This window comes from Nasonia vitripennis (assembly GCF_009193385.2).
Source record: "Nasonia vitripennis strain AsymCx chromosome 4 unlocalized genomic scaffold, Nvit_psr_1.1 chr4_random0009, whole genome shotgun sequence".
Taxonomy (NCBI): Eukaryota; Metazoa; Arthropoda; class Insecta; order Hymenoptera; family Pteromalidae; genus Nasonia; species Nasonia vitripennis.
Window position 1 is genome coordinate 1,022,633 of NW_022279645.1, and position 27,097 is coordinate 1,049,729.

Below are 27,097 nucleotides of genomic sequence, written 5' to 3' on the forward strand. Positions count from 1 at the left end.
ACTGGCAGATACGTTTAGCAGAGGCGTTTACACTGGGAGAGTCATTTACCTTTCAATATCGAGCACAACGCTCGTAGACCAGGAGAAAAGGTATAGAATAAATTTAGAACCGTTTGTGGCAGTACCCAAATCGAGTGCGTTACCTTTCCAGGACGTTAGATTGATTCATTCAGATGTCTGGTATTCAGCAGTAGTACGCGACTTCCTAACATCCTTAGTAATTTCCTTCGTAACCCAGAGTACATAACAACTAACCCCAATTACGGCCTTGTTCGGGGAATTGAGTCATTATCAAATTAAATTCAAGGGTCCACCTGGTAGACGAACCGTCGTTTTAGACAAGAAAATTTTTATGATAATTTCAACCTCATTGAAAAACATCCTCATGACCAAGGTAAAATTCCTAGGAAAACAGCCAGAGAAGAACAGTCAATAGACTCCAAATGACGCGATTAGTATTCTAAGGAAATGTAGGATGTGGCTTTAGGGCCAATGGGACGAGAAATCGGAAGTTTCTTAGTGCGAATTAGGAAGTGCAGGTGCTTTATGGAAATATCGGACGCAAACATTTTTCACTTAATTTTTTTCAATTTCTTTGATTCGAGACTTTATTTTGCTAAATAATTTGATTATATGTTTTCATATTAAACAGCAATTGATAATAAAATAATATGCAGAATACAAAAGTAAAATAAAACGTTTGAAGGAGTATAGTTCGTTGCGCCATTGCAAAAGTCACTAGTACAGGAACATACTTCTTGTCTTCCACCAAATCCACCACGCTGATAGCATTTTCCTTTATAATTAGATTCATCCCAACCGCAACTTCGAATCACTCGGGTATTAGCTGGCACTGTGAAAACAATTAGAATTTGTAAGTATTATTATTTTTGGTAAATTATGTACATTCTATATTGCGGAATACACCATAACAAACTAGATTGTTTTACATCCATTACATAAAGAGTACAAGGATCGCAAAGATTGCCTATAAATTATATGCACACTTACACATGTATGAGTGCCTGCGCTCCCTACCCGAGTACCTATAGTCTGACTTGGGCGCAGCGGCAGCGGCTGACTCGCATTTACCTCTCTCGACTGCGAGATTCATTTGTAAATAGACATGCCGCCGAATATAGGCTCTCAAGCCTTTTAATATACTACTCATTATTTTAAACCTCACAGCGTTGTTTATTAATCCAAACTCTCCAACAGTTTTAAACAGACAAACTATAGTAGAATAACGTATTAAATGCATAATGTAACATCGCTAAAAGCAAAATGCTTTGCTTTTCGCATAAGGCACTTGCATATCTTCTAAACTTGGAGAAAACACATGACAGATTTAGCTAAAATGGTGGAGATGTATGAGTGTATCGTGGTGAAAGGTAAGTAAGAATAGTTTGGCTGGTTAAGATCGTGTTTAAGTGGGCGTTATGGTTAACTAAATGTCGATTAGGGATTTTTATGCAATTTTGAGGTCCGAAATACCTTCGCGGCTTTCATTTCGTTTAAGTAGATGGAATGTTCGGCGAAAAATTAATTACGGATATCTATGCAATTTTATGTCATTTACTGCTTAAAATTCTTATATGACATGTCACGTAAATTCATGATGCACGACATGAAATATCACGTGACTTAATGATGCACGATGTAACGACATATAACGTGGCTTTATGGTGATGTCTGTATGTTACGTGACATTTTGTGTCATAAAGTCATGTGATTAATTTTGATAGGGTTGTGTCTGCTGCATACACACACTTGTACACGCACGACATAATATTCACACACGCATTCGCACGCACATATACATGTACATCTGTATTATTTTAATGTTTGTGGTCTAGTATTACAATAACTTGTTTGTTTTTGTTTTGACCATGAAAACAGGAGGATGAACGGAATTGGGAAAACCGCTGCCGTGTACCCGCCTATGATTTTAAATAATTTAAGCTACAAATTCTTCTAAAATAATTAAATGTATAAATTCATATTTTATCATGAGTACTGCAACGTTTCTCAAGCTGGGATCAACTGATTGACCTCTACCTAGTCTCATTTTGTTCAGAAGAAATGTAGTTTCCAGCAGAGTGTGGGGATTCGAAAAAAATAATCGTTTGCGAGATAGAAGGCGCTCTCAGCTGGACTAGTTGTGCTGGTAACCAGCTCCGCTATTTTTATAATTTTTCGGGACTTTTTCTCCCAGATTTTAAATTAACTCTATCTCCAACGAGTGCTTTTTGGTGGCCCGAATGTCCCTGTCAATTTGTTTTGGTCGCCCCGGGAGTGACTGAGGTGTATAGTGCTGATCCTCATATCATCTTCCCGACCATGTGGTGCTGTGCCGTTGCGAGCTCCTTTTCGAGAGTCGGACCCAGTTCCCGGCGACCGTGAAGCTGCCCGTTGCCTGTCCCGTCATCGCAGTGCATTTCTTGCTTCGGCCTGATCTCCTCGGTGACCTCGTGAGCGCAACAGTGAGTGGCTTCTGCTGTCTCGTCTGTAGTAGTGGCTTAACCTGCAAGCGGAGCCAGCGCGGTCGCCATCTTTATCTTTCGCGACGTATGAGCTTCCACACACCTACGATCAGTGTCTGTGCAAACGTTGTGGTCTGCCCCAGTGGATCGCCCAACGCTGTTTTCTTTCTTGAATTGTGTCGGATCCGGGTTGCGCCTTGTTGCTTGCCAGCTGTACGAGTGCCTACTGTGTTTTGTGCCTCTGTGGTGGTTTTGAGTGTCACATTTCACTTGCCCCGTTATGACAACTCTGCTGGACGACTCCAATGTGTCCAAGCTCAGATGTGGCAGAAGTCACTTCTCTGCCTGTGATCTGGAGAATTGCCAGTGTTTTGGCACCCCTAGCTGGATCTGCATCATCTGTAATCATTGTTTCCATCATGATTGTGCAGTCTTGACCAAGTGCAACACACTTGATCATGCTCAGGAGAAGCTGATCTGCTACATCTGTGCTCCACCTGTTGCCAGTGTTGCCTCCCATGAGACGGTCAGTCCAGTTAAGAAGTTGTCCAGTGCTGTCGGAGGGGATGTTCAGTCAGTGAGCCTTTTGGAAGAGTTTAAAAAGGCACTCCAGATTAATTGTGCAGACATCAAGTCGTCTCTGGCTGCAATCGACTTCAAGCTTACGGATTTCAACACTAGAATTAGTAAGAATGACTCCAGCATCAGTGAAATTCGTCTTGAAATTACTAGCCTACAGTCCAGAATGCAGGCTGTTGAGGATTTGGCTCGTCAAAGCTCTAACAACCCCGCTTGTCCTTCTTGGCCTTCTTCATCGACTCAGATTATCAGGAATGGTATCTCTTCCTTAGCATCTCAATCCACTGTTGACCTGACAAGCGAGCTTCAGGACCGCATGAGTCGCTCCTGCAATGTGATGATCTACAACGTGCCTGTTGATGACACCCCTGACCTGGTAAAGGTGCGGCAGTACCTGGCCAGGATCTCCAACTTGAACTTGAGCAACTTGACAGTCAGAAGATTCGCTAAACCATCAGCCCACAACACTGTACCTCCTGTCCTGGCCAGGTTTGGATCTCAGTTTGAAGCCCAGAGGGTTATTAACAACAGTAAGCTTATCAGTGATGGTGTAGAGGCGGCTGCTGATCGCACACAGTATCAAAGAGAGCTGTTCAAGAGACTTCGGGCTGAGGCGAACGCACATAACCGTGCTAATCTGAACTCACATAAGATCCGTTAGATTCATTCATGGCACTCCTACCCTGGTAGATGTCAGGAAGAGCTCTGGGGGCCACAACTCTGGCAACTCAAAAAACTAAGCAGTCGAAAGTCTGTAGAGGGTAAGAAGATCCTTTTATACTATTAAAATGTCCATTCAGTCTGCAGCCATTATAAGGTGTCTCTCTTTAGATCTAGTTTTACTCAGCTATCCTTTCTTCCTGATGTTGTTGTTCTAACGAAAACATGGGTGCAGCCAGATTTTTCTTCCAGCGAACTGGGCCTAAGGAACTACAGCATCTACAGATGTGACCGTAATCTATCTGCATCTGCTGTTTCACATGGAAGTTGAGTGCTCATCGCTATCAGGAACTCCATTATTGCCCATAGGATAAACTTGGCGCCATCAATAGAGCACCTATTCATCAGACTACCATCTATGAAAATCATCTTGTGTGCTTGTTATTTTCAACCGAGGTCTGAAAGCTCCCTTTACAAGGAGCATGCTGACTGTGTCGATAATCTGGCCAATAAATTTATAGACCACCGTTTTGTCATTTTGAGTGATTATAATCTTCCTAACATGACCTGGAGTGCTGACCCGCTGGTGTTCACAACCACTGCCTATCTCGAACCAGGCCTAAGACTCTCAGCAGAGCACATCTGCTCAGCGTTCTCATATTTCAGCCTCACCCAACACCTGCCTTCACTGGAGAGCAAGGGCTATTCGCTGGACCTACTGTTTGCCCTAGATGGCTTAGTATCATCTTTGGATCTTCAGGACCCCATTATCCCTCTGGACTCTCATCACGCAGCTCATCTCCTGCAAATCTCTTCGTCTCGTCCGTCGTTAAATGTTTGTAAAGTACGTAAGCGTAATTTTTATGCGGCTGACTATGGCGCGATTAACCTTTCACTCTCTCTTGTAAATTGGGATGCTGTCCTTGAAGGTGACAACATTGATTCTGTTGTAGATAGTTTTTATAAAAGTGTAAATAATATTATTGAGAATCAGGTTCCCTTCACTGGACAGCGTTCCAATACATATATCCTAACTGGTATGACGGTGAACTTATCTCTGCGATCTGTGATAAAAAAAGAATTCATAGTCTTTGGAATGAATCTAGAGATTCCTTTCTCGAAATTGAATTTAAGCGATTGAGAGCTATTTGCGTTTGCTTATCTAGGTCGAAGTATCGTGCTTTTATTGAGGCCACCGAGGCCAATATCAAATACAACATTCGTGCCTTCCGGTTCTATGTCAAGGGATTGCGTAATGAATCAGGTCTTCCTGCGTACATGTACTCAGGTAGCAGCTTTGCGTACGATGAATTGTCGATATCAAATGCGCTTTCTTCTCACTTCTTATCTGTGTACAGTAGCGACTTTGCGTCTATTCTTGGCCGCTGCGATGACTTGGAGCCTGTTCCAAGATTTCTAGCCAACCCGCTTAAGGTGCGCTCGATTGTTCAAGGCCTTAAGCTCAACGCGAATCCTGGTCCAGATGGCATTCCAGCTCACTTCGTCAGGTGCTGCTGGTTGGTCCTTGAGAAATCCGTAGTCGAACTCTTTAATAAGATCCTGTCTTGCGGAATCTTCCCTAGTAGCTTTAAGCTCTCATACATTCTGCCTGTCTACAAGTCGCGTGACAGACAGAATGTTGCCAATTACAGGCCCATTTCCATTATTAGCTGTTTACCCAAGGTACTAGATGCCTTAATAACGAAAGAGCTTGCTAGTACTCTCACCCTTCGGCTTGTGGACGAGCAGCATGGTTTTAATAAAGGAAGATCCACGCTCACCAATCTTCGTGGTGTCTTTCACTCTCTTTTAGCGTCGTACCTTTCTGGTCGTTCCCAGGCGGTTCGTTTTAATGATTGTATCTCGTCTATAGTCAGTGTTACCTCAGGTGTCCCTCAAGGATCGCACTTGGGGCCACTTCTTTTTTGTCTTTATATTAATGATCTAGTTTCCTGTGTTAAGCATTCGCGCATACTCATATACGCCGATGATGTAAAATTATTTTCATGTGTGAGGTCCCAGGAGGAATCGGAATTTGGATGCTCTTGTGTCGTGGTCGAGGGGAAATGTCCTGCTTCTAAATATTAATAAATGTAATGTTATATCGTTTCATAGGAGCCTGCGGCAGTTCTTCTTTGACTACCGCATGGCTGGCAGTGTTTTGGATAGAGTTAATGTTGTCAGGGACCTAGGTGTTCACTTCGCTTACTTTTGGTCCACACATTGATCATGTGACCTCGAAGGCATGCAGGCAAATCGGTTTCATTAAACCGACTACGTCTGATTTTGAGCATTATAGCACAATTAACTATTTGTACAGATCTCTAGTCCTACCTATCCTACTCTACTGTTCTCCTATATGGTCTCCATTTACCAAAGTTTCGGCTGCGAGGCTTGAATCCGTTCAGCATCGTATTATCAGGTTTCTATGAGTACTACCCTATGAGTAGGCTCGAGCACGACTACACGGAACTGGCTCAGTTTTTAAATCTGCCGACCATCATGAGTTGACATCATTATCATGACTGCTTGCTATCCTTCAAGGTCATCCATGACTACGTTTCTTGCGACGCAATCAATACTAAATTCAACATAAGGGAACTAGCTTATTCTCTCCGTAATCATCGACCTCTCCAAGAAGAATCCTCTTCGTCAAACTTTGGATTCTTCTCCACTATTAACAGACTGAGAAGGTCTTGGAATGTTCTTCCGCGGAGCGTCTCAGATATCTCCGCACTGCCGCAATTCCGGTCTAAGCTGAAGAACTTCGTCTTTAGCGTTTGACCTATCCGTATCTTAATTCTGTATTTCTCTTAGAACTTATGTAATCATATTCTTGTAAAGAGTCTTCTGGCCCGTTTAATAATAAATAAATAAATAAATTTTCAAAAGTTACAACAATTTAAATTCAAATGTTGTTTAAAAATGTGAAAATAGTTAAAATTTTGACTTGAGATTGTTGTAACTTTTGCAAATTATTTTTTTTAAATCCTCACACTTATCTGGAAACTACATGTTTTCTGAACAAAATGAGACTAGGTAGAGCTCAATCCGTTGATCCTAGCTTGAGAAACCTTGCGGTACCCGAGTAAAAATATGAGATCACAAAACAATGCATTAGGGTTATTTATTAAAATTCCTGAAAAATATTGTGAAATTTAGAATTTATTATATATCGATAATTTAGTCTAGTCATAGTTCAGAATATATATAGTAAGTATTAAACGTATGCGTATATATACATGGTGATGAGTATAATAATATACAGTTACAGTGCGAGTGCTTTATATATTTATAGTGAAAACAATTCATATTTTTTTAAGATTTAAGGTTATGCAGAGGGATAAAATATCATATATATATATATATATATATATATATATATATATATATATATATATGATATTATATATATGCTAATATATATATATATGCTAAGTAATGGCTTACAATATAGTATATTGAACATATACAGTCATTGTACAAGTATTTCACAGAAGCAAGTCTAAAAAGTTTTTCAAGAATTTAGTATAGGTATAGTGAAGAAATGTCAGCTTCTACCTTTATTGGTCTACAAAAGTATGTCTAAAGATGCATATCGAAAAAAATATACAGAAAAAAGTTGGTTCTAGCAAGTATGTGTAATAAAAGGTCACTTCTTATGAACATCAGGTCCTGCGCACGGACGGAAAGTCAATTTTTGGTGAATGAGACTTCGCTACTAGTAACACTTTTTTCAATTGGCTATTTAGATTTTTTAAATACTGTGAATTTGTTCAACATTTAATTTTCTACAAAATAGCCAGAATACTTTTACGATTATATGAGCGATGTGACCACCAACTTCGCTGCTCAAGTCGCGAAACGTGTTGTGTGACAGCCTGACAGTCTTTAATGTTTAGGACACGTTAGTATCTACTTTTTGTACGTGCAGTAATCATTCGCGACGAATCTCTGTGCCAAGCACGGCGAAATAACGTGAATCTTTTTCAAGCATAGCATTTTACAGGGCAAACTTTTTTCGGTAATATACGCAACAAGAGGAACATATTAGACGTGGAGTACCAATCCATAACGGTTTTTGCATGATTTGCGTATATTATACAGTCGAGTCAGCTGCCCTATATAGTCCTTGTGTAAGGACATAACCTCACATTACGCTTTTAATGCACATGTTAGTTTTGTTTGTGTAGTCGATGTTGAATTTGATTGTCTGCCTATCAGTGATGTGCTATATTCCAGAAAGATGTAAAAGAAGGTTCCATATAATGTATCTTGTTTATGCTAGTCTCTATTGAAATCAGATAAGTTTTACTTCTGCTTTAACGATAGTATAATTTCTAGTAACTTAAGAGCGACGTTGCTATACAGGGTGACCCAATTTAAACGGGCACCGCTCATAACTCGTCAGGGACAGCCACAATCGAAAAAATGGTAGAGACCAAAGTTGTAGGATATCGAAGGGGCAACCCGATGGTGACCTTGGATTTGACCTTGAACGCGTTTTTCAAGGTCATTTGAAGGTCAACTTTGGATTTTTAAATAGGAACCCCATTCTTTTATTGCGGGAATGGAAAGAGCGGTAAATTTTACGTTCAGAATGGTATGTTCGGATGCGGCACTGAAGGTCATCGCAAGGTCATGCAGCCAGAATGAAACCCCGCCTACGTAATTCCTCTAGCAACGCCAAATTAAAAAAATTGGTAGAGACCAAAGTTGTAGGATATCGAGGGGACAACCTGATGGTGACCTTGGATTTGACCTTGAACTCGTTTTTCAAGGTTATTTGAAGGTCAACTTTGGATTTTTAAATAGGAACCGCATTCTTTTATTGCGGGAATGGAAAGAGCGGTAAATTTTACGTTCAGAATGGTATGTTCGGTTGCGGCACTGAAGGTCATCTCAATGTCCTGCAGCCAGAATGAAACCCCGCCTACGTAATTCCTCTAGCAACGCCAAATTAAAAAAAAGTGGTAGAGACCAAAGTTGTTGTATAGGGGGGGGGGAGAATTGTGACCTTGAATTTGAGCCAGTCCTACAAGGTCATTTCAAGGTCAAATTATTTTTTTTCAAACTTTACTTTTACTTTGTATCCGAGATGAAATCCCTTCTTAGATGTTCTCTGTCCAGCGGCCAAGACGCAAATGAGCCCTCGCTAGCGTCCAAACATAAGTCTCGCTATTCCCCGAATGATCCCTTCCGACGGTTAACTTGCGAATGACTCCTCTAGGTGGTCGCCACCTACCTACCCGAACTCCTGATGTGCGAAAAATAAAAATGGCTCCCGAAATAAGCCTTTTAAAATAAGTCCCGCGCTCAGTCTTGCCACCGCGACTCCGTCGAACCTTCCCCTACGACGCTTAAGTCACGAATGATTTTCAAGCAGGCGCCCCGGCCCCGCGCCGTACCTGCCGCCCGAACTTTCGATTTGCAAAAATAAAAATAGCCTCCGAAAATTGTCGAAAGAGTCTCACACTCGGCCTTCCGCCAAAAATATTAACGAAAATTTTTATTAACAAGCCAATCATCGATACAGAAAAAGATTAAGTAAAACATCGAAGTATTGTAGAAAAACGTCAAAGTTTGATAAAAACGTAAAAAAAATATTAAATGTTTTATTTTTAAAAAATCATAAATTGATAAACCGTAATGCCAAAATATGAATAGAATTTTACAATAAAAAGCCATCGATACAGAAAAAGAAAAAGTAAAACATCGAAGTATAAAGTAAAAAAGTTTTTATATTTATTTTACACACATTTATTATTTGAATCAGAAATAAATTGCATTATGTTTTTTTAAATAACGTTGTTGTTTTTCCATTTAATTTATTCATAAATTATTATTGTTTTAAGTATACATAGATATACATACATACGTATGTTTGTATACATATGCTATACACACATACATGTAAACACGCATGTTGAAAATACATATGTATAAGCAGAATTATAAAGTTTGTAATACATACCATGTCGTCACACAGATTATACATACAATTACTGGCAACAGTTAATATAATTATTTAGTGATAATTCCACTGTATAAATATTTTAATTCTATTAGATATATTTTTGCAGCAGAAATTGGTAGGTACTTAAATTTTTTGCACTTTTCTATTAGATAAGTAATAATAAACAACCAACAACACTAAAAAATGTATGTTCATTATTTAAACTTGTACAATATGTAATCTGTAAAATATTGTATTTAACACGATAATAATTAATTAATAACATACATATTAATATAAAATATTGCATCTAAAGTTATGTTAATGTAAAAAAATTGTTATCTAACGTAACAGAATATTTATTATTGTTAACAAATGAAGATTGTACTTTTTACATCATTTCATTTAATATTAAAAATAATACGAATATACATTTTCTATTAAAATTTTTGTATTAATGTCTTGTATAAAAAAAGTTCTGCAATACGTAATGAAGGTATTTCTTGAAGAATCAATTTACTTAAAATTAAAAAATGTTTGATATAATTTCAAGTCATAGCGATTATTCTAGAAAATATTGTTTAAGAGCTAAATATTCCGATTAATTATCCATATTTTAAATGTATGTATAAGTTTGATTTCACTTCATAAAATTTAATAAGTTAAAATAAATCTTTTACTAAAATACAATTTTAACTATTTTATAAGTTATCTATTAAAATTTACTTTTAACACTTTTGGAATTACAAAATATTTATTTATTATCTATTTCATAAAAGCTTCCTAATCAATAAATTATTTTATAATAAAAAATTAATAATTACTATTTGCAATTAAATAATTGTTTAAGTAGTTTTTCATTTATTATTTTTTGCAGAAAACAGTCTAAGTTCTAGTAATGCAGTAGAATTTTTAAATTTATTTAGATATTTATCGACTTCAAATACTAATTTAATAATTGAAAATATGTGACCTTGTAGGACTGGCTCAAATTCGAGGTCACAATTCTCCCCCCCCCCCCCCCCTATACAACAACTTTGGTCTCTACCACTTTTTTTTAATTTGGCGTTGCTAGAGGAATTACGTAGGCGGGGTTTCATTCTGGCTGCAGGACATTGAGATGACCTTCAGTGCCGCAACCGAACATACTATTCTGAACGTAAAATTTACCGCTCTTTCCATTCCCGCAATAAAAGAATGGGGTTCCTATTTAAAAATCCAAAGTTGACCTTCAAATGACCTTGAAAAACGCGTTCAAGGTCAAATCCAAGGTCACCATCGGGTTGCCCCTTCGATATCCTACAACTTTGGTCTCTACCATTTTTTCGATTGTGGCTGTCCCTGACGAGTTATGAGCGGTGCCCGTTTAAATTGGGTCACCCTGTATATGGGTAAATATTTTTTTGCATTTATTATTTACAGTTGCGGTCAGCAGCTGGAGTGGATTTTTTGTCAGCAATTTAAAGGGTGACCAGAACTGCTGAATGTATGTCACACTTTCTGTTATGAGTATGAGGCTCTGACAGTGCACACGCACACACCTAAAACAGCATGCACACAGCACATACAAGCGCGTAAGCAGCGCTTACGCACACACAGACACTACACGACACGCGCCTACGAGACGCAAGCCGAGGCGACAGGAGTCGCCCGCTAAGCATAAGCATAGGACAAGCAAGGTAGGTGCGAGAGAGAGGCGTAGCCACTGACAGGGTCTCCTGAGCGCGTGAGGGCGAGAAGAAACAGGGCACGACCAGCCCGACGAATTCCCGGAACAGCGCGCGGCCGACTTCGAGCGACGCAGCAGAAAATGACGGCGCACCGAATATCCTGTAAGTGTCGGCGCGCAGCGCACCTGTTTCTCTCTCTCTCTCTCTCTCTCTCTCTCTCTCTCTCTCTCTCTCTCTCTCTCTCTCTCTCTCTCTCTCTCTCTCTCTCTCTCTCTCTCTCTCTCTCTCTCTCTCTCTCTCTCTCTCTCTCTCTCTCTCTCTCTCTCTCTCTCTCTCTCTCTCTCTCTCTCTCCTCTCTCTCTCTCTCTCTCTCTCTCTCTCTCTCTCTCTCTCTCTCTCTCTCTGGTGAGTACAGTTAACAGCTCTGCTGATCTATCACTCTTTAGTACTGCTTTTCTGCTGCTCCTTGCCTTCGGGCCCTCTTCTGTTGTAGATAGTTGCACGCTCCATTTTGCAACCTTCACGTTGATATATAAATCGCCGAAGGCTGCAATTTTTCTCTGTCATCTTTTCTACTGCAAACTTTTTACACGGCTCCTAACCTGCAAATCTACTTCGCTTGGCCTGGCTTGTTTTCGCACTTGCACGGCGTCTCTTTCTCTCCGCAATCAACATCGTGGTGACATCTGCTGCATCGCGGGAGAACCCTCAAGGTGTCTTCACACTTTTCGAGGTCGGTACTTTCGCGTTCTATCCACTAACACTCCATCTGGCCATAAGAGTTACAAAACCTACTCTTTCACTCCGTCGATAACTTATCATCCTCCAACGAATATCTGATTTATCGACTGCCAATAAGTTATCGACGAAAAATGAGTGCAAACGGCGAGAAGAACGTGGAAGTGCCTTTTCAACAGTGCAGCAGCTGTAAACAACCAATACAGCATAAAGACCCCAAGAGGTGTGAATATTGTGGTCTTTACTACCACGTCAAGTGCCAGAACACCGTCAACATCAAGGCTATAGTGGTGAACGACAGGCAGATAACAGCCTGTCCCACATGTGCGGACAACAACGGCAAGGGAACCAAAGCGAGGACCAAATCCACCTCTGCTGCAACAACTGCAACGGAAGTAACTGCAACAACAGCAGCAGGCAAGAATACTCCCAAGCAGCAACCGCTCATAAACATCAACGAGCTACTCCCTTCAGACGTCCATAAGCTGCGTTCAAGGGCCAGGCTGGAGGCCAAGAAGAGACAGGGTTGCCGTACCTTCGTCAGACACGGGAGATTATTTATTCGCTGCAACGATGACAACGACCGCGCCACCGTCATTAACACCGACGCCGAGCTAAATGATTTTTTAGCTCGGATTCCGCCTGCCGTCAACATCGTTCTACAATGAAGCTGCCACACACACACTTCATTCCACCACATCCACCATCAAACTCATCTGCTGTGTCTTCATCCGGTTCTAAGGTATCTCTGTCCGAAGGTCTAAGGGTCTGTCATTTCAATGCGAACTCACTCACGGGTCACATTGAGATGAACAGGCTCTTGTTATCCACTCGCTCTCTATTCCACGTAATAGCTGTTACTGAGACCTGGCTAAGCGACAAGGTGGCATCCAACCATTCACTGGATGATTACCTGCTGTACAGACGAGACAGAAACAGAAACGGAGGAGGTGTGGCCCTCTATATACATAAATCACTGACGGTTAGTGTTATTTCATCATCCGACGGTGAATGGTCTGGCAAGCCAGGCAAGCCCGAATACCTTTTTTGTGAGGTATCGGCTAAGGGAGTTTCTCCCATCTTCGTGGGGGTTGTGTATCGTCCACCTTATGCTCCTTTTTTCCAAGGCTCTAACTTTATAGACCAGATAACAACTCACATGCACAATTACTCCACGAAGGTCGTAATGGGAGATTTCAATTCTGACCAACTTTCCTCATCTGAAGATGCCAATTTCATCAGGACCTTCATTGATGAGAACTCCCTTTTGTCTGTTCCCTATGGTACCACGCACCATAAACAGGGTTCTGATACCTGGCTTGACCTATGTCTAATCGACGAGCAGGATCGCCTGCTGTCATACTGGAAGACAGACGCAGCTTTCATCCACGGACACGACCTTATCACGGCCACTCTCGACGTACAGATTCCACGCTACGTACCTAACACTTACACCTACAGAAACTTTAAAGGAATCAGCGCCGAGAAGCTAAGGGACTTTCTTAGCGAATGTGACTGATCATCTCTCAACACTTCATCACTCGACGAATGCATATCCTTACTAGCGCCATTAACCGCCCCATTGCCGACTGTAACACCAAGACGACAACGTACACCGCGGCTCTTCGTGACCTTGTATCCGAGAGGGATAGACTTTACAGGCGTTTCAGGGACTGTAGGCTCGATCAAGATCTCCGCATTTACAGATTAGCTAGAGACTATGCCCATAAACAAGTCGAGGAAGCCAGGCTGAATTATTACTATTCACGTCTGTCTACCTTGACCTACATTGCCGAGATCTGGAAAGAGCTGGAGAAACTTGGAATTTCTGCCACCAAGGCCCCCTTACCATCTCGATGAATCTGCAGATTCATCAGATGAGCACGATTCGGTCATTTTTCAGCTGACTCTGTAGACTCTGTACTGCGAAGAAGATCCTCTCCGTCGGCGTGGAAACGTGGTCGAGACGTTTCGACTGCAGGAGTTCGACGAGCACGTTTTGCAACTACACCATCAGATAATCCGACCATTCCACACAAGCGCACTCGTGACTCAGAGCAAAAATTTTTCATTCGCTCTCGTACATATAGAGGGCGCGCGTATCCCCCATTAGTGCACAAATTTCGGACTTTGTGCATTGAAATAGATGCGGGACGTACGTAATTTTGACCGAGGTATAAAGAAAATATTAATATCGAATGGACATACTAAGCGATTTTAATTTACGAAGTATAATTGATCATTCATTCAGTGATAATCATGAAAATGAAGACGCTAACATTTCAGAAAAACAAATGGAAAAATACCTTATTTCATTATTATCTAGTAAGCAAAGGTTTAATGGCTTAGCAATGGCTTATTTAACCAATAACGCTAACGAACAGCTTAGAAAACGGCTAAATAACCGCTTACAGTAATTAAAGTTTATATACAGCTCTTAACAGTTCATCTTCTTTAATTTCATTCTCTAGTCATGCACAATTGTGAGGTTAGAATGTTTATTAATGAAGATAAATTTACCTACATGATTCATTATAATTAGAATAAGGTTAGGAAATGAAACAAGGGCATGTTATCATGATATCTGGGTCAACTAATAATTGATAGATATTGAGGTTAGAAAAATATCTATACAAAGTTTGTATGATATAGATACAGTGAACTTTATTTTACTTTACCGTACCAAGTCATCAATTTTTATTTAATCATGTCATACTATCTGAGTAAAGAAATGAATAGATATTGTGCATATCAGCATGATAAAAGTGCAAAATGCCTTTGTTGGAATTCAACGATATTCACGCAGTATCTGCTATGTGCAGTATCGGCTATACACCCCCACCACCGTCATCTACCCTCAAGAAGGACAAACTGACCTGGGGTTTTATGATAGGGCCTGAGGGTTCATAAGCGGCCGGACCGGTGGAGCTAGTCAGTACGAGAAATCCATCAGCACAAGATAGTCTACAGTTCCTCGATATTGTTATATTTAAACATTTATACATTGTATCTTTCATATAGCCTAGTAATTTTGCTCTGTAATATTATTGAATAGATAAACTTAAAGATTCAATAAATAAATTTCAACAGCCTTGTTCAACAAAGCTAAACTTAAAGTGAACCCATTTGAACACTCATTGTGGCTTCGAGTACATTTCACATCTTTCTTTGTATCGATGATTTTGAACCAAAATCTCAAATCAGTCAATTAAAGTGATAACACAATAAAGATTATTCAAACTTATTCAATACTTTTTGATTTACAGTTCATAAACTATTCAAAAAATTCAAAAGAATTTTAAGCTTCGGGTCGTGGTTTTCAATTTTGGAAGATAAGAATTTTCTAATAACTTTTGTGTCAATGAAGTAGCAATAAAGTAGTTTGAATAACAAAATTAATTTTATGCACTAACAATTTTATTGATGAAATTTATGGTGGTAACTTTTGTAACGTTGCACTTTTAATAGCGAACGTACATCTACAGAGGGGGACAAACGTGTTTATGCTGTACAAAATGTCATAATATATTCTTCAACCCCTGGTTGCATTCGATATGATTAGAATGTTTCCCACGGGTCAAAGATTTGTCACGGTTGAGAATTACTTTAGGTTCTAACGTTCTCGCAAAACGGCGGTCGATGTTACTGCATAATTTACGGCACGATTCGTCGTGAAGACGCGATTCACATTCAATGATATGCGAATCTGTCCATAATTCAAAACGTGACTTCTAAATTAAAAGGACGATTTTTAATAATACGCGACTTCTCGATAATCCAAGAAACAACCGACTCAACCCTTTATTCAGCTCTTCTTCGTGATATTCATACTCTAGTGGTCCAAGATGGTGGTGGCATCCCTCTAACCGACGCGACTTGACCAGGGTGGCGAGCGACAACTCTTCTTAGAAGATAACCCTGAAAAACGCGGCGTTTACTGTTATAGCCGTAGACCGTGGTATCACTTCTTTTCGCGACCCTCAACCATCCCAGTTTTTCCTGAAGGTCGTGATGTGCTCGTATTTTCTAACTCCGTAAATGTATCTTACGTAGGAGTTTTTAAGCCTCTGCAACTTGTTTTGCAGCTTGCATAATATGTCAAGATATACTAGCGAGCAGTAGTCAAGATGTGAAATAAGAAGTGCACTGGCCAACTGTATACGCAACGCCACGGTTGTACATGACCTAAGGGATCTGAGCCCGTCAAGGGCTTTGTTAACTATGCGGCTAATTGTATCCACTTGCGGCTTCCATGTTTATTTGAAGTCCATGACAACTCCAAGGTTAATTACGCAGTCAGCAAAGTGGATGTAAACATTATCTCGCACTTCAATGCCTAGCAAATCATATTCTTGCAGCTTACTGACATTGTAGTCAGAACCAAAGATGATGGATTGAGTTTTCTGGACGTTCAAAAGTAAGGCATTTTTAGCCGCCCAGACAGACACAGCTCGCACAACAACTGACAGGTCAATGCCCTCGTGAAGATGATCCCGATCGACCATAGTGTATACTTGCAGGTCATCCGCGTACAATAAGTAGTCAAAGCTGCTCTCCAATACATCCTCTGGACCCTTCAATTTGACAAGAACCTCACTGAGATCATTAATGTAAAGCATGAATAACAAGGGCCCCAGAACTGAGCCTTGTGGAACGCCAAGATTGGTTGTGAGCCAGTTAGAATCACCGTTTGATTTTGTAACCACTTTTTGATTACGTCCTGTAATATATAAGCGTATCCACGTGATTACACCTCTGGAGAATCCCATCCTAATCAACTTTTGCAGAAGTTTAGAGGAAGAAATCTTATCAAAACCCTTACTGAAGTCAAACAAAAACAAGATGGTCAGCAGTTGTTGTTTGCTGTCGATGCCCTCCCTGATGTCCTCTGTTAGTTTAAGTAACGCTGTTTTACTGTGTTCTTACAGAAATTATTTATTATTATTATTACTTAATTTTATCTTCAATAAATATAGATGTACTATGTATTAATAATAAAATTCTATCAAAAATGAAAGGTGAAGTTGAAAAATATATTATTATAGATTCCACGCTTAATGATAACGACGAAAATTTAATAATAATTAAAATTTAATAATCAGTTTTCTGACAAGGGCGGCATTGATCGCCAAAACGTTGAGAACAGAAGAAGAAATGTTATCTCTAAAAAAAAAAATTAACTTTTAAAAAAGTAAAAGGTTAGATGAGTTTGATGTATTCCGCAACGAAATAACAGATAAAAAAGAACTGAGATCAATCAACCAAAGTCAACTTTATTATATTTAATCATAATGAAGCAACAAAATTTTGTTGGTTAATAAAGGGCTTACTTAACTTTAAGTTAAGTTATATAATGATCAATTAGGAACAACTCTCAAGATACTTATAACGTAACTTGCCATGACTGTTTCATCGTACTTATGGTATTTTTATGACGACGTTCTAATACATGAAAAGATAATTTTAGTTGTTCACCAATAAACAAAATAAAACGGTTAATTTTGATGAATTTTAATAAATGTTAATTTTTTTAGAGATTACAGTCCTTTTTAGTAATTTTTTTTTTAGTATTTCATATTTCTCCTGAAAATAAAATATAAGCATACTTAGCACCTTTCGACCATGGCTTTTTTGTAACGTTTTTATCACGTTCGTTCTGATACACTACCCTCGAATGATGTCTGCACCTAGACATTAAAAACCACGGAGCGCACCACCTAGACCTCGTCATCGGCCACCCCGTACACCTAGACACCGCCCTCGAATTATTTCTACACCTAAACATAAAAAATTATGAAGCACACCACCTTGACCTCGTCATCGGCGACCCTGTAACCTAGACACCGCCCTCGGATTATTTCTACACCTAGACACTCAAAACTAAATGTGAGCGAGCATGCAGAAAACCGATGAGAAAGCAATATCCATCTGTATATAGCTGTGCAGCCAACTTCACGCTCCTAACACTTGTTGCAGCTAACTTGTTGCAGCTAACTTGACGGTCCGAACATTTTTTGATTTGATTTGAGCATTTTGTGAATGACACACTCGTGTATTATATATAAAAAGTAGCTGTTTTTATTAATATTTTATGTTGAAAATCGTAGTTTGGCATAATAAAACATGATATAAGACAAAATATATTAGTGAAAACAAAGAAACGCATTGATTTCTTTGTAATGAAAAATGCGAACCCTAACATAGAAGTAAATAGTAGCGCGTGCACCGCAACTTCGTCTGCTTCTTAAACTCGCCTTCGTGGCACTGCCGCGCGACTTTATAAAAATTTTGTTCTCCTTTTCACTACACCACGTGCCACAGAAAGACCGATACAGCAAAATCAAAATTAAGACTGCACTAACTTAAAAATAAAAAATTGGTACTAAAAAAGTAAAAAAATATCAAACATACTTAGGTAATGATAACATTGCTCATGAGTATGTTTAACTTCACACACATACACACACACCTGCGCGGAGACGCCGATACCCCGATGTGTCGCAGATCCCCTGGGTAATGGATAACAGAATGCTCATCGGCGTGTTAAGGTCTCCTTAACCAGCCATAGGGTAGAGCAGAAATAAAATATGCTCGGCGGACCAAACAGACTAGGGGAAAAAACCTCAAAAATAAATCAAACATGGATAGTGAGTTAATAACATAACTGTCCCAAGCCGGTCAAGCCACAAAGCCCAGTCCTGCCGCCGATTTCGATCAAGTGAAAGCCCCGGTGGTCGGCGCTGGACTCACGGAGATTGGGAAAAGGGGGTTAGAACCAAACTCACTTAGATGCTGCAGAGGTTAGTTACCTGATCCCTGCCGCACGTAGTGACGTAGGTGATATGGAATTGAAGTTGGATGCAGACAGCTATAAAAGAGCTGTTTGCGTATCGCACAAGAATACGCACTTAGACTGTTTTGGCAGCACAATCGCGGAATAAATCGACTATGTCAAGAACAGGAACAATGTGTGCAAACAAATTGAGGAACTTGCCCGAAGCATGAGGGCAAGCTACAGGAATCTCTGCACGGCAAATAATAACTTACAGCAATCCCAACGCCCGGGGACTCAGGAAAGGGAAACCTAGACAACCCCGAGTCCAACTACTTCGCAGGATACAAATAGAGGGAATAAAGAATCAACCTAAAAGGCAGCGTAACAAGAAGTCGTTATAAGAAAATCAAAGAAAAAGGAGAAAAAGGCAAGCAAAGATGATAAAAGTGTCCCTAGCGCAAACCAGAATAGGACCAGCTGAGATGGACCGAAACCGGCAAGACTCCCTAGACCGGATGCTCTAATCATCAAGGCTGCAGAAGAAAAGAGAGAAAACGCACAAAAGAAGGTGAAACCTCGGACTTTAAAGAAGCGGTTAAAGTAGTACTAGTGGAAGGCACCAAAATAAAAGCACTACAACAAGAAGAGACCATTAAATTAAGAAACCTGGACATGTTTACCTCAAAAGAAGAGGTACTAAAAGCACTCTAGAAGGAAATTGGCGAATAAAACATCATAGCAAATTTCAGTAATACGGGTACCAGCTTAGATAGCGGCTAGGATCACTAGCTGAGCTACAGAAGATCAGAATCAGATGAGGCAACTGTAGGATTCAGGTGGCTAACCGCAAACATGAGCTGCTTTGGTCTTATAAATACCTAGATTTTGGCCATTTTGGCAGAAACTGCACAGTAACTGAAAATAAAAGTAAGCTTAGCTTTAAATGTAGAAAAAATTTGCACAAAGCGAAGGTGTGTAAGAACCAGCCCAACTGTGTACTCCGCGAAGGAGGTACAGATAGGAAGAGCATTAAGTATCTGGGAATTACTATGGACGCCAGACTAACGTTAAAGCAGCATCTCAAGAGGGTGAGCAAAAGGGCAGCAAAAGTCGGTGCTGCACTATCGCGACTAATGCCAAATGTAAGTGAACCAACGCAGGGTCGAAGGTTACTCCTAGCCAGTGTAACTACATCAATTATGTTATACGTTGCCCCAATATGGGCGGACGCTATGTTGGTAAAGTCCTATGCACGAAAGCTGTCAACAGTTTATAGGAAAAGTGCATTGCGGGTCGCTTCTGCCTACCGAACAGTATCAGAAGATGCAGTGTGTGTTATTTCAAGTATGCCGCCTATTGACCACCTAGCAACAGAACGAAAGAATATATACGAAGAAAACCGGCGTTGTAACAATACTCAAAAGGAAGTTTGGAAATCTGCTAAGGAACAAACGCTAGCTAAGTGGAAAATACGATGGGACTTCAGTGTTAAGGGGCGATGAACGCACCGCCTCATACTAAAGATTGTTGACTAAACCAAATGACGACACAGGGAAGTAAATATATACTACCTTACGTAGTTTTTGAGCATACAAGGGTGCTTTCGAGCCTACCTACATTGCTTCAAGGTAGAAGACAAGCCAAAATGCTCAGTATGTTTGCAAGCGAATGAAGATGCGGAGCATGTCTTCTGTGACTGTACGCGATACAAAATGTAACGAGAAGAACTCGATTTATCTTTAGACTGGAGTAATACCTGAGTTAATGATAAACAACTACGTAAGGACCACGGTGGCAAGATGATGGCTACTAAGTAGTAGATACAAATCGCTCATCGGACCGATGCAGAGGAACGTGGGTCACAGAGTTGAGCTTACATTCCCCTGCCTGATGCAGAGAAACGTAGGAACTAGCGTTGAGTATTTCTAAATGCTCCTGAGATTAATCTGAGGAACATAGGTAACTGAGTTGAGCTGAAACTTCTTTATCCGATGCAGAAGAACGTAGGTGTCGGGGTTGATGCTATCCAGAGGATGACTGTCGATGCTGCACGAAGTAGATGACTGGACAATGCTGCAGGTAGCTGACGGTTGAAAGATGCAGAATAAAGAAGACTTGCTTGATCCTGAACCCCTAATCTGCTTGGACAATGGGGGATGTTTGAAAATGTTAAACTTTAAAAGAGAAGCCAACTAGGCTGGTTAACGGGCCCCACGGAAGTATTGTTTAACGATAGTACCTGTGGGGATCCGGTGTCGGAGGGCCACTTTTTTAGCTTGCTCTGCCTACGCTACATAAAAAAAAATAATAATACACACACGTTGGGTTTCTCCTCTGCTTTTTCTCTTTTAAATTATTTTAAATAGATTTCCGATTTGTTCCTTCCTTCCACAACATCCTTGCCATTTTACTTTTATTATTTTTGTTTCTTTATATTCTTTATTACGTGTTTAAGTGTCTCTTTTTCTATCCCATATATCCTGCATTTCTTTTTCTTTTCTTTTCTCCAATATTTATTTACCCTTGCCCTAGTTCGCTTCTCCTCGCGTCCTTTCTTATCCTCTTCTTATTTTCTCTATCTCCTTCCTTCTTTATTAGTCGTCAGCATTCTCCTAGCAGCAAGTTCTCTTTCGCTTCCTTTAGCTTTTCATCGTATCTTATGGCCCTTTTCTTTACTCTCGTTTCCAGTTTTAATCTTTTTGTCGTCCATTGAATTGTATGCGCTGGTGTTGTCCACTCTAGTTTCGGTATCCATTCTAGGTATCTTCTCTGTACTTTCCAAAATCTCTGCTTTTTTTCTGCTAATGATTTTCTTGAACCTGCGACGTGTCGTTAAAATAACGACACGCGTTTACAACGCAAATTCTCGAGTATTTGATTTTCGGATGTATTCACGGTAGATGCATCGGAGAATTAATAATGCACATGTATCTTCTGCTAGTTTGTGCGCCTGCGGATCCTAACCCCACCTGTCAGCGCCGGAGCCAGAGGTGGCTCCCCGTTGCTGACAGAAGATCATTACCCCCTAGAATAGCGTCAATGCGGCCCAGCAGAAACTCTGGGTCATTGTTTTATTGGCAGAATTGTCGTGCCTGTTACTGGTGACAGCACTAGGAAGCTTCGCGACGTCCTTGAAAATACGCGAGGATCTGCGCGCAAGAGCCATGAGGCCGCAACTGACCGTTGCGCATCCTCGCCACGCATCTCTCTCGTACGAGCTGTCGTGTAAGTAGGTGAGCACCGAGCCGCGAGCATAGCAGCTGCGGTAGCTGCAGAGAGAGGGAAACGCGCGCGAGACTCGGCGAGAGAGAAAGAGAGAGAGAGAGAGAGATCCGCGCAGTTGACTGTACTCGCGCACAGTAGGCGTAAAGGCGCATCAACACTCGTGAGCGCTACTGGAAGTTATAGCGCGTCGCCACTTGTATTTCCAGTGCTACGCGTCATCATCGCGAATGACCGAGTTATGTGACGCAAGGATTTGACAATAGCGCCAATTAGTAATTGGCACCACGAAATGCCATCATTATTCATTTTGACTCGCGTTCTTTCGCACGGGATAGATAATAATAGAGGGTGTTCCGAATCCGTCTTTTCCGAGACGCACAGGACCTCGAGCCGCGAGGAAGCTTCCTCCTTGCTCTCTTTGTCGTTGTTGTCTTTGTGTTTGCCTAAATCGCGCCCGAACAAAGTTGTCGCGAGCGAGACCGCAGTTTCTCGGTATTTTAGTGTTTTGAGAACCGTGCGAAATAAGCTCACGAGGATAGTTCGACTCAGTAGATGACGCAATCGTGGAGTCTGAACAGACAAAGGTAAGACGAACGAAGCGAGTTGCGTATCCGATTTTTGGAGCCAGTAAGTCGAGACATAAATAAGAGACTCGCAAGTCGAGACGTGGACGTAGGTAGCGACGTCGGAGAAAAGAAAACTCCTGAGTGGAGCCGGTGTCAGGCCATTCCAAACGAGGATTTCTTTCTCTTATTATTTCTTTGAACTGAGAAGTCGCGTTTTGAAGCACGGACGAAGTCGCGTATTTTTAGATGTGAATTGTGTCCTCGTGACGAATAGTGCCATAATTTATAAAGTAACGTCGACTATCGTTTTGCGAGAACGCGGAAAACCAAAGTAATTATCAACCGTGAATAATCTTACCTGCTGGGAAACATTTTAATCATATCGGATGCAACCGAGGGTTGAAGAATATATTATGACATTTTGTGCAGCATAAACAATTATAAAGTAACAAATTATTAACCATCTGCCACGCCAGGCATTCCTGTCCCTAAACCTACATGTTTGTCCCCCTCTATAGATGTAAGTATCTGAAGGAGGTAGATCAAAGTAACATAAGTGTAATCTGACGGTTTGCGTAGTAACAAGTTCCGCTATTACAAGTTCAACGTCACAAACCTTTTAACATTTGTCTAAGCCGGCTCGCGTTTGATGCGAGCAGCATCACATTATCCACGTATGAGACTGACCAAAACTTTTCCCTTCCTATTATCACTCTGCCTTCTTGGATTTTACTTATTTCTTTCTCCAAGTCTGTGATCACCACATTAAATAGTAATGAGCTTAGTCAGCATTTATGTCTCACTCCTTTTTGCGTATTGAAGTTTCCGATTTCCTCATCTTCTACCCTTATTTCACATTCTATTTTTACGTAGATCTCTTTTACTCTTTCTCTTATTCTTTTACTAACTCCCAGTCTCCTCATCATTTTCCATATTTCTTTCCTCTTTATTTTGTCAAATGCTGCTCTCATATCTTCGAAGCCCGCGTAGACCTTTCCTCCTGGTTTTCCAAGTTCTTGCTCTACTACCTTGTTCACCACGTAGATTGTGCCTCTTCCTTTTCTAAATTCCATTTGTGTGCCACTCAGTCTGTTCTTTTTCTCCATCCTATTCTCTATTCTTCCTCTTATAAGTTCTGCGTATATTTTGTATCCTGTGTCCATTAGTGTTATCCCTCTGTAGTTCTTACATTCTCCCTTGTCACCTTTTTTGTACATCGGGGTTACTGTTCCTCTTCTCTAGTCTTCTCGCACCCCTTCTCCATCCCAAATCTTTCTTATTATTTCTGTTAGTTTTCTATTAACTTGTGTTCTCTATACTTCAACGTCTCGTTTTGAATTCCACATCCCCCTGGTGCCTTTCGCATTCTATTCTATTCCTATTCCCGCCTATATATGTAAATTCTCTTTCTTCATCTCCTTCTGTGCTGCCATTTAGAATCCTTAGTCCCATATCCTTTATTCTGCTCTATGATTCTTCACGTTCCTTATTTATAACATCGTCCTTGAAGCTCTCGTCCTTCTCCTTTCTCTTTTCCTAATTTGCTCACTTTTCGCGATTCTATCCAAAAAACTTTTCTTCTTTCTCGTTCCATACGAACTCCTTCTCTCTCACCGTCAATCTGTTTCCCTCTACTTTTACTGATATTCTTTGTCTTCTCCATTGCTTCGCAATTTGGTTTAATCTCTCTCTACTCCTCCTCTCTTTCCAAGTCTCTTCTTCGCTTCCATGAGCTTTTCCTTATCTTTTCTCCTCTGTCTCTGCATTTTGCTCCTATTTTGCTTCCACTCCCAATCATCCATGTCCTTTTTACCTCTATTTTTACTCCTAGTTATTCTTCTATTCATGTTTCCAGCCTTTTTCTATTTCATCTTTTTCCTTTTACTCCTGATATTACTACGTTATTTCTTTTCCTCTCTCTTTCGCCTTTCTCTATTCACCATTCTAGCTCTCGTAGCTGTTTCTTCTCTTATTATATACTTTCTGTCTTCTGCTCTTCTACTTTCTTATCTTTCATCGGTGTTCTCTCCTTTATCTTTTCTTTCAAGTTTCTTCCATTTTCTTTTTTATATCCTCTTCGTTTTGCGCTTCTTATCTCCACCAGACTTATTATCTTTTCTTCCAATTGCATTCTATCTGTCCTCTCTATCTCTAGCCTTAGGCTAATCTCTTTTAGTCCTTCATTAACCTTCTCTTCCATGGTCTCCCATTACTTTTCCCATGATAATTTCCTTATCTCTTTCTTTTCTTTTCTATCTGCTTCCATCGACTTCCATATTTTGTCCGACATCTTTTTGAGATCCTTCATCTCTTCCGCTTTTTTCTCCACTTTTTTCTCTTCCTTTTTCGTTGGTGGCCTAGATGTTAGATTGCTCTTATCAAATGGGCTCCTCTCCTTTATCTCATCCTTTTTCTCTCTTTTTTTTTGTTCTCTTCTTCCAGGTCCTCTTTATTTTTTTCTCTCGTAAAACTTGACGTCAGTACTAGTTGTTTCTAAGCACTTCCTATTCCTCTGCTACCTCTTCTTCTTCACCGTTTTCGCATGCTGTCTCTTCTGATTCTGGTCTTCTCTCCTGTTTGTGATCGTTCAAATCCCGACGGAGTTTTAAATTCCTCCTTTTCTCTTTCCTTGTTCCTATTGTTCCCTTTTATCTCTATTATCTCCCTAATCTGGTTATTATTGTGTTGATTTATGTTCTGTGGCCGTGAAGCTCTCTCCTCTCTCCTTCTTTCTATGTTCTTCTCTTTCGTAGCCTAACCTCTTCCTGCTGATTTCCCTTTCACCGTGTGTTCTTCTTTTGCACTTCTTCTTCTTTTTGTTTGCTTTGCTATCTGGTTCTTTCTCTTTTATATTCTCTTTCGCCTCCACCTCACCTTTCTTTTCTATCTACTGCTTTCTACTAGAAACTTGATGTAATTAAATATACCTCTGACACTAGATCCCCACAGGTACCATCGTTTGTAATGCCCCGTACACGATCCATCGTGCATAAAAATAAATAAAACAAACAAAAATCATTCGACTCCATTATAGCGAAAGCCCGGGGTCTTTCCGTCGCCCCATTCTAGCAGACCGCTATGCAGCCAGCAGCAGAGACACGATAGGTGCGACAGTGGCAGTGGACTTGGCTACACACATGTGTGCGTGCGCTCTCCTTCTCCTTCTCTACAAGGAGCAGCGGCAGTAAGCGAGCGATGACGTAGCGACGGCGAGTCGCGCGCACTTCAGTATGATGCGTGAATGTCTAGATCTCTTCGGCGGCTCAATCCGCGCTCGCTTAGCACCCTATAAAAAGCCATGCGCGGCCTAGGGCTAACTACTAGTTGCCGCATTTTCAGCGCTCTAGACACTATATACTCTACAGCAACTTAAGCGTAGAATCATAAACACACTTATACAAACTAGTAGTAGCAATTTATGCTCACAAGTAAACACTCCATTGCAATTTAGGCGTAGAATACACACTTGCGATATTAATAAAATTAATTATACTTGTAAAATATATTTGTCAGCGCTTTAGTTTAGAACTCTAATGCATTTTAGTGTATAGTATAAATTTGATAAGAAATAACAATTTATGTATATCCATTTAAAAACTTATAAAATTTACAATAATTATTATATTTTCAAAACACATCGTAAACTTGAAAAAACTGTAAATAATTTCTATCAATAAGAATAATTGCAGATTTAGGCATTATTTTTTTCTTAATTAATTTTCATAATAGACATATTATTTTTATGCAAAACAAAAGTTTATGATTATTAAAATATTTTTCCACTACCTGGTATCCCGGACCTAATCTATACTAAAATCATTAATTACATTCACTCTTTCTTGACCTGTCGGCAGATTTAAGACGCCGGGCAATGAATGCTCACAATTTTTCTATGATGATATAAATGAAATATTTGCACCGGACCGAGAAGAGTCGTGACCGTTTCACGTTGAACAATACTTCCGTAGGATCCGTTAACTAGACTAGTTGGCTTCTCTTTTAAAGTTTGACATATCCATACATCCCCCATCCATCAAAGTGATTAGGGGTTCTGGATCAAACTCGTCTTCTTCATTCTGCATCGTCCAGATGTCTGCTTCCTGCAGCATCGCCTAGTCGTCTACTTCGAGCATCATCAACCGGTCATCCTCTGGACTGACTTATCCGGTCACCTACGTTTTTCTACATCGGGCAGGGGAGTGAGAGCTCAACTCCGAGACATACCTTTCTCTGCATAGTTCCCATGGTCTAGCGACGGTTCTACTAAGCTGTTTCGTCTTGTCCTTCCTTACTATTCTCTTCGTCATTTTTAACCTTTTTAAAAATGGTCCTTACGTAGTTGTTTACTGCGCACCAAACATTCTCCGACGTCTATATAGCTGTCATTATTGACTCTGGTGTGGAGTACTCTGGTCTGAAGATAATACTCGAGTTCTTTTAGAATC

At 40.3% G+C, this 27,097-nt stretch overlaps 1 protein-coding gene across 1 annotated transcript in view; it reads right to left on the reverse strand.

Annotated features, from left to right (window-relative positions):
• Positions 1-589: 589 nt before the first annotated feature.
• Positions 590-27,097, reverse strand: part of LOC100216354 (uncharacterized) — an 80,720-nt gene continuing 54,212 nt past the window's right edge. Inside the window, exon 3 of the mRNA NM_001142369.1 lies at positions 590-853. Coding sequence (NP_001135841.1) covers positions 645-853 — 209 coding nt within the window. The 3' untranslated portion in view covers positions 590-644. The remainder of the gene's footprint in view (positions 854-27,097) is intronic.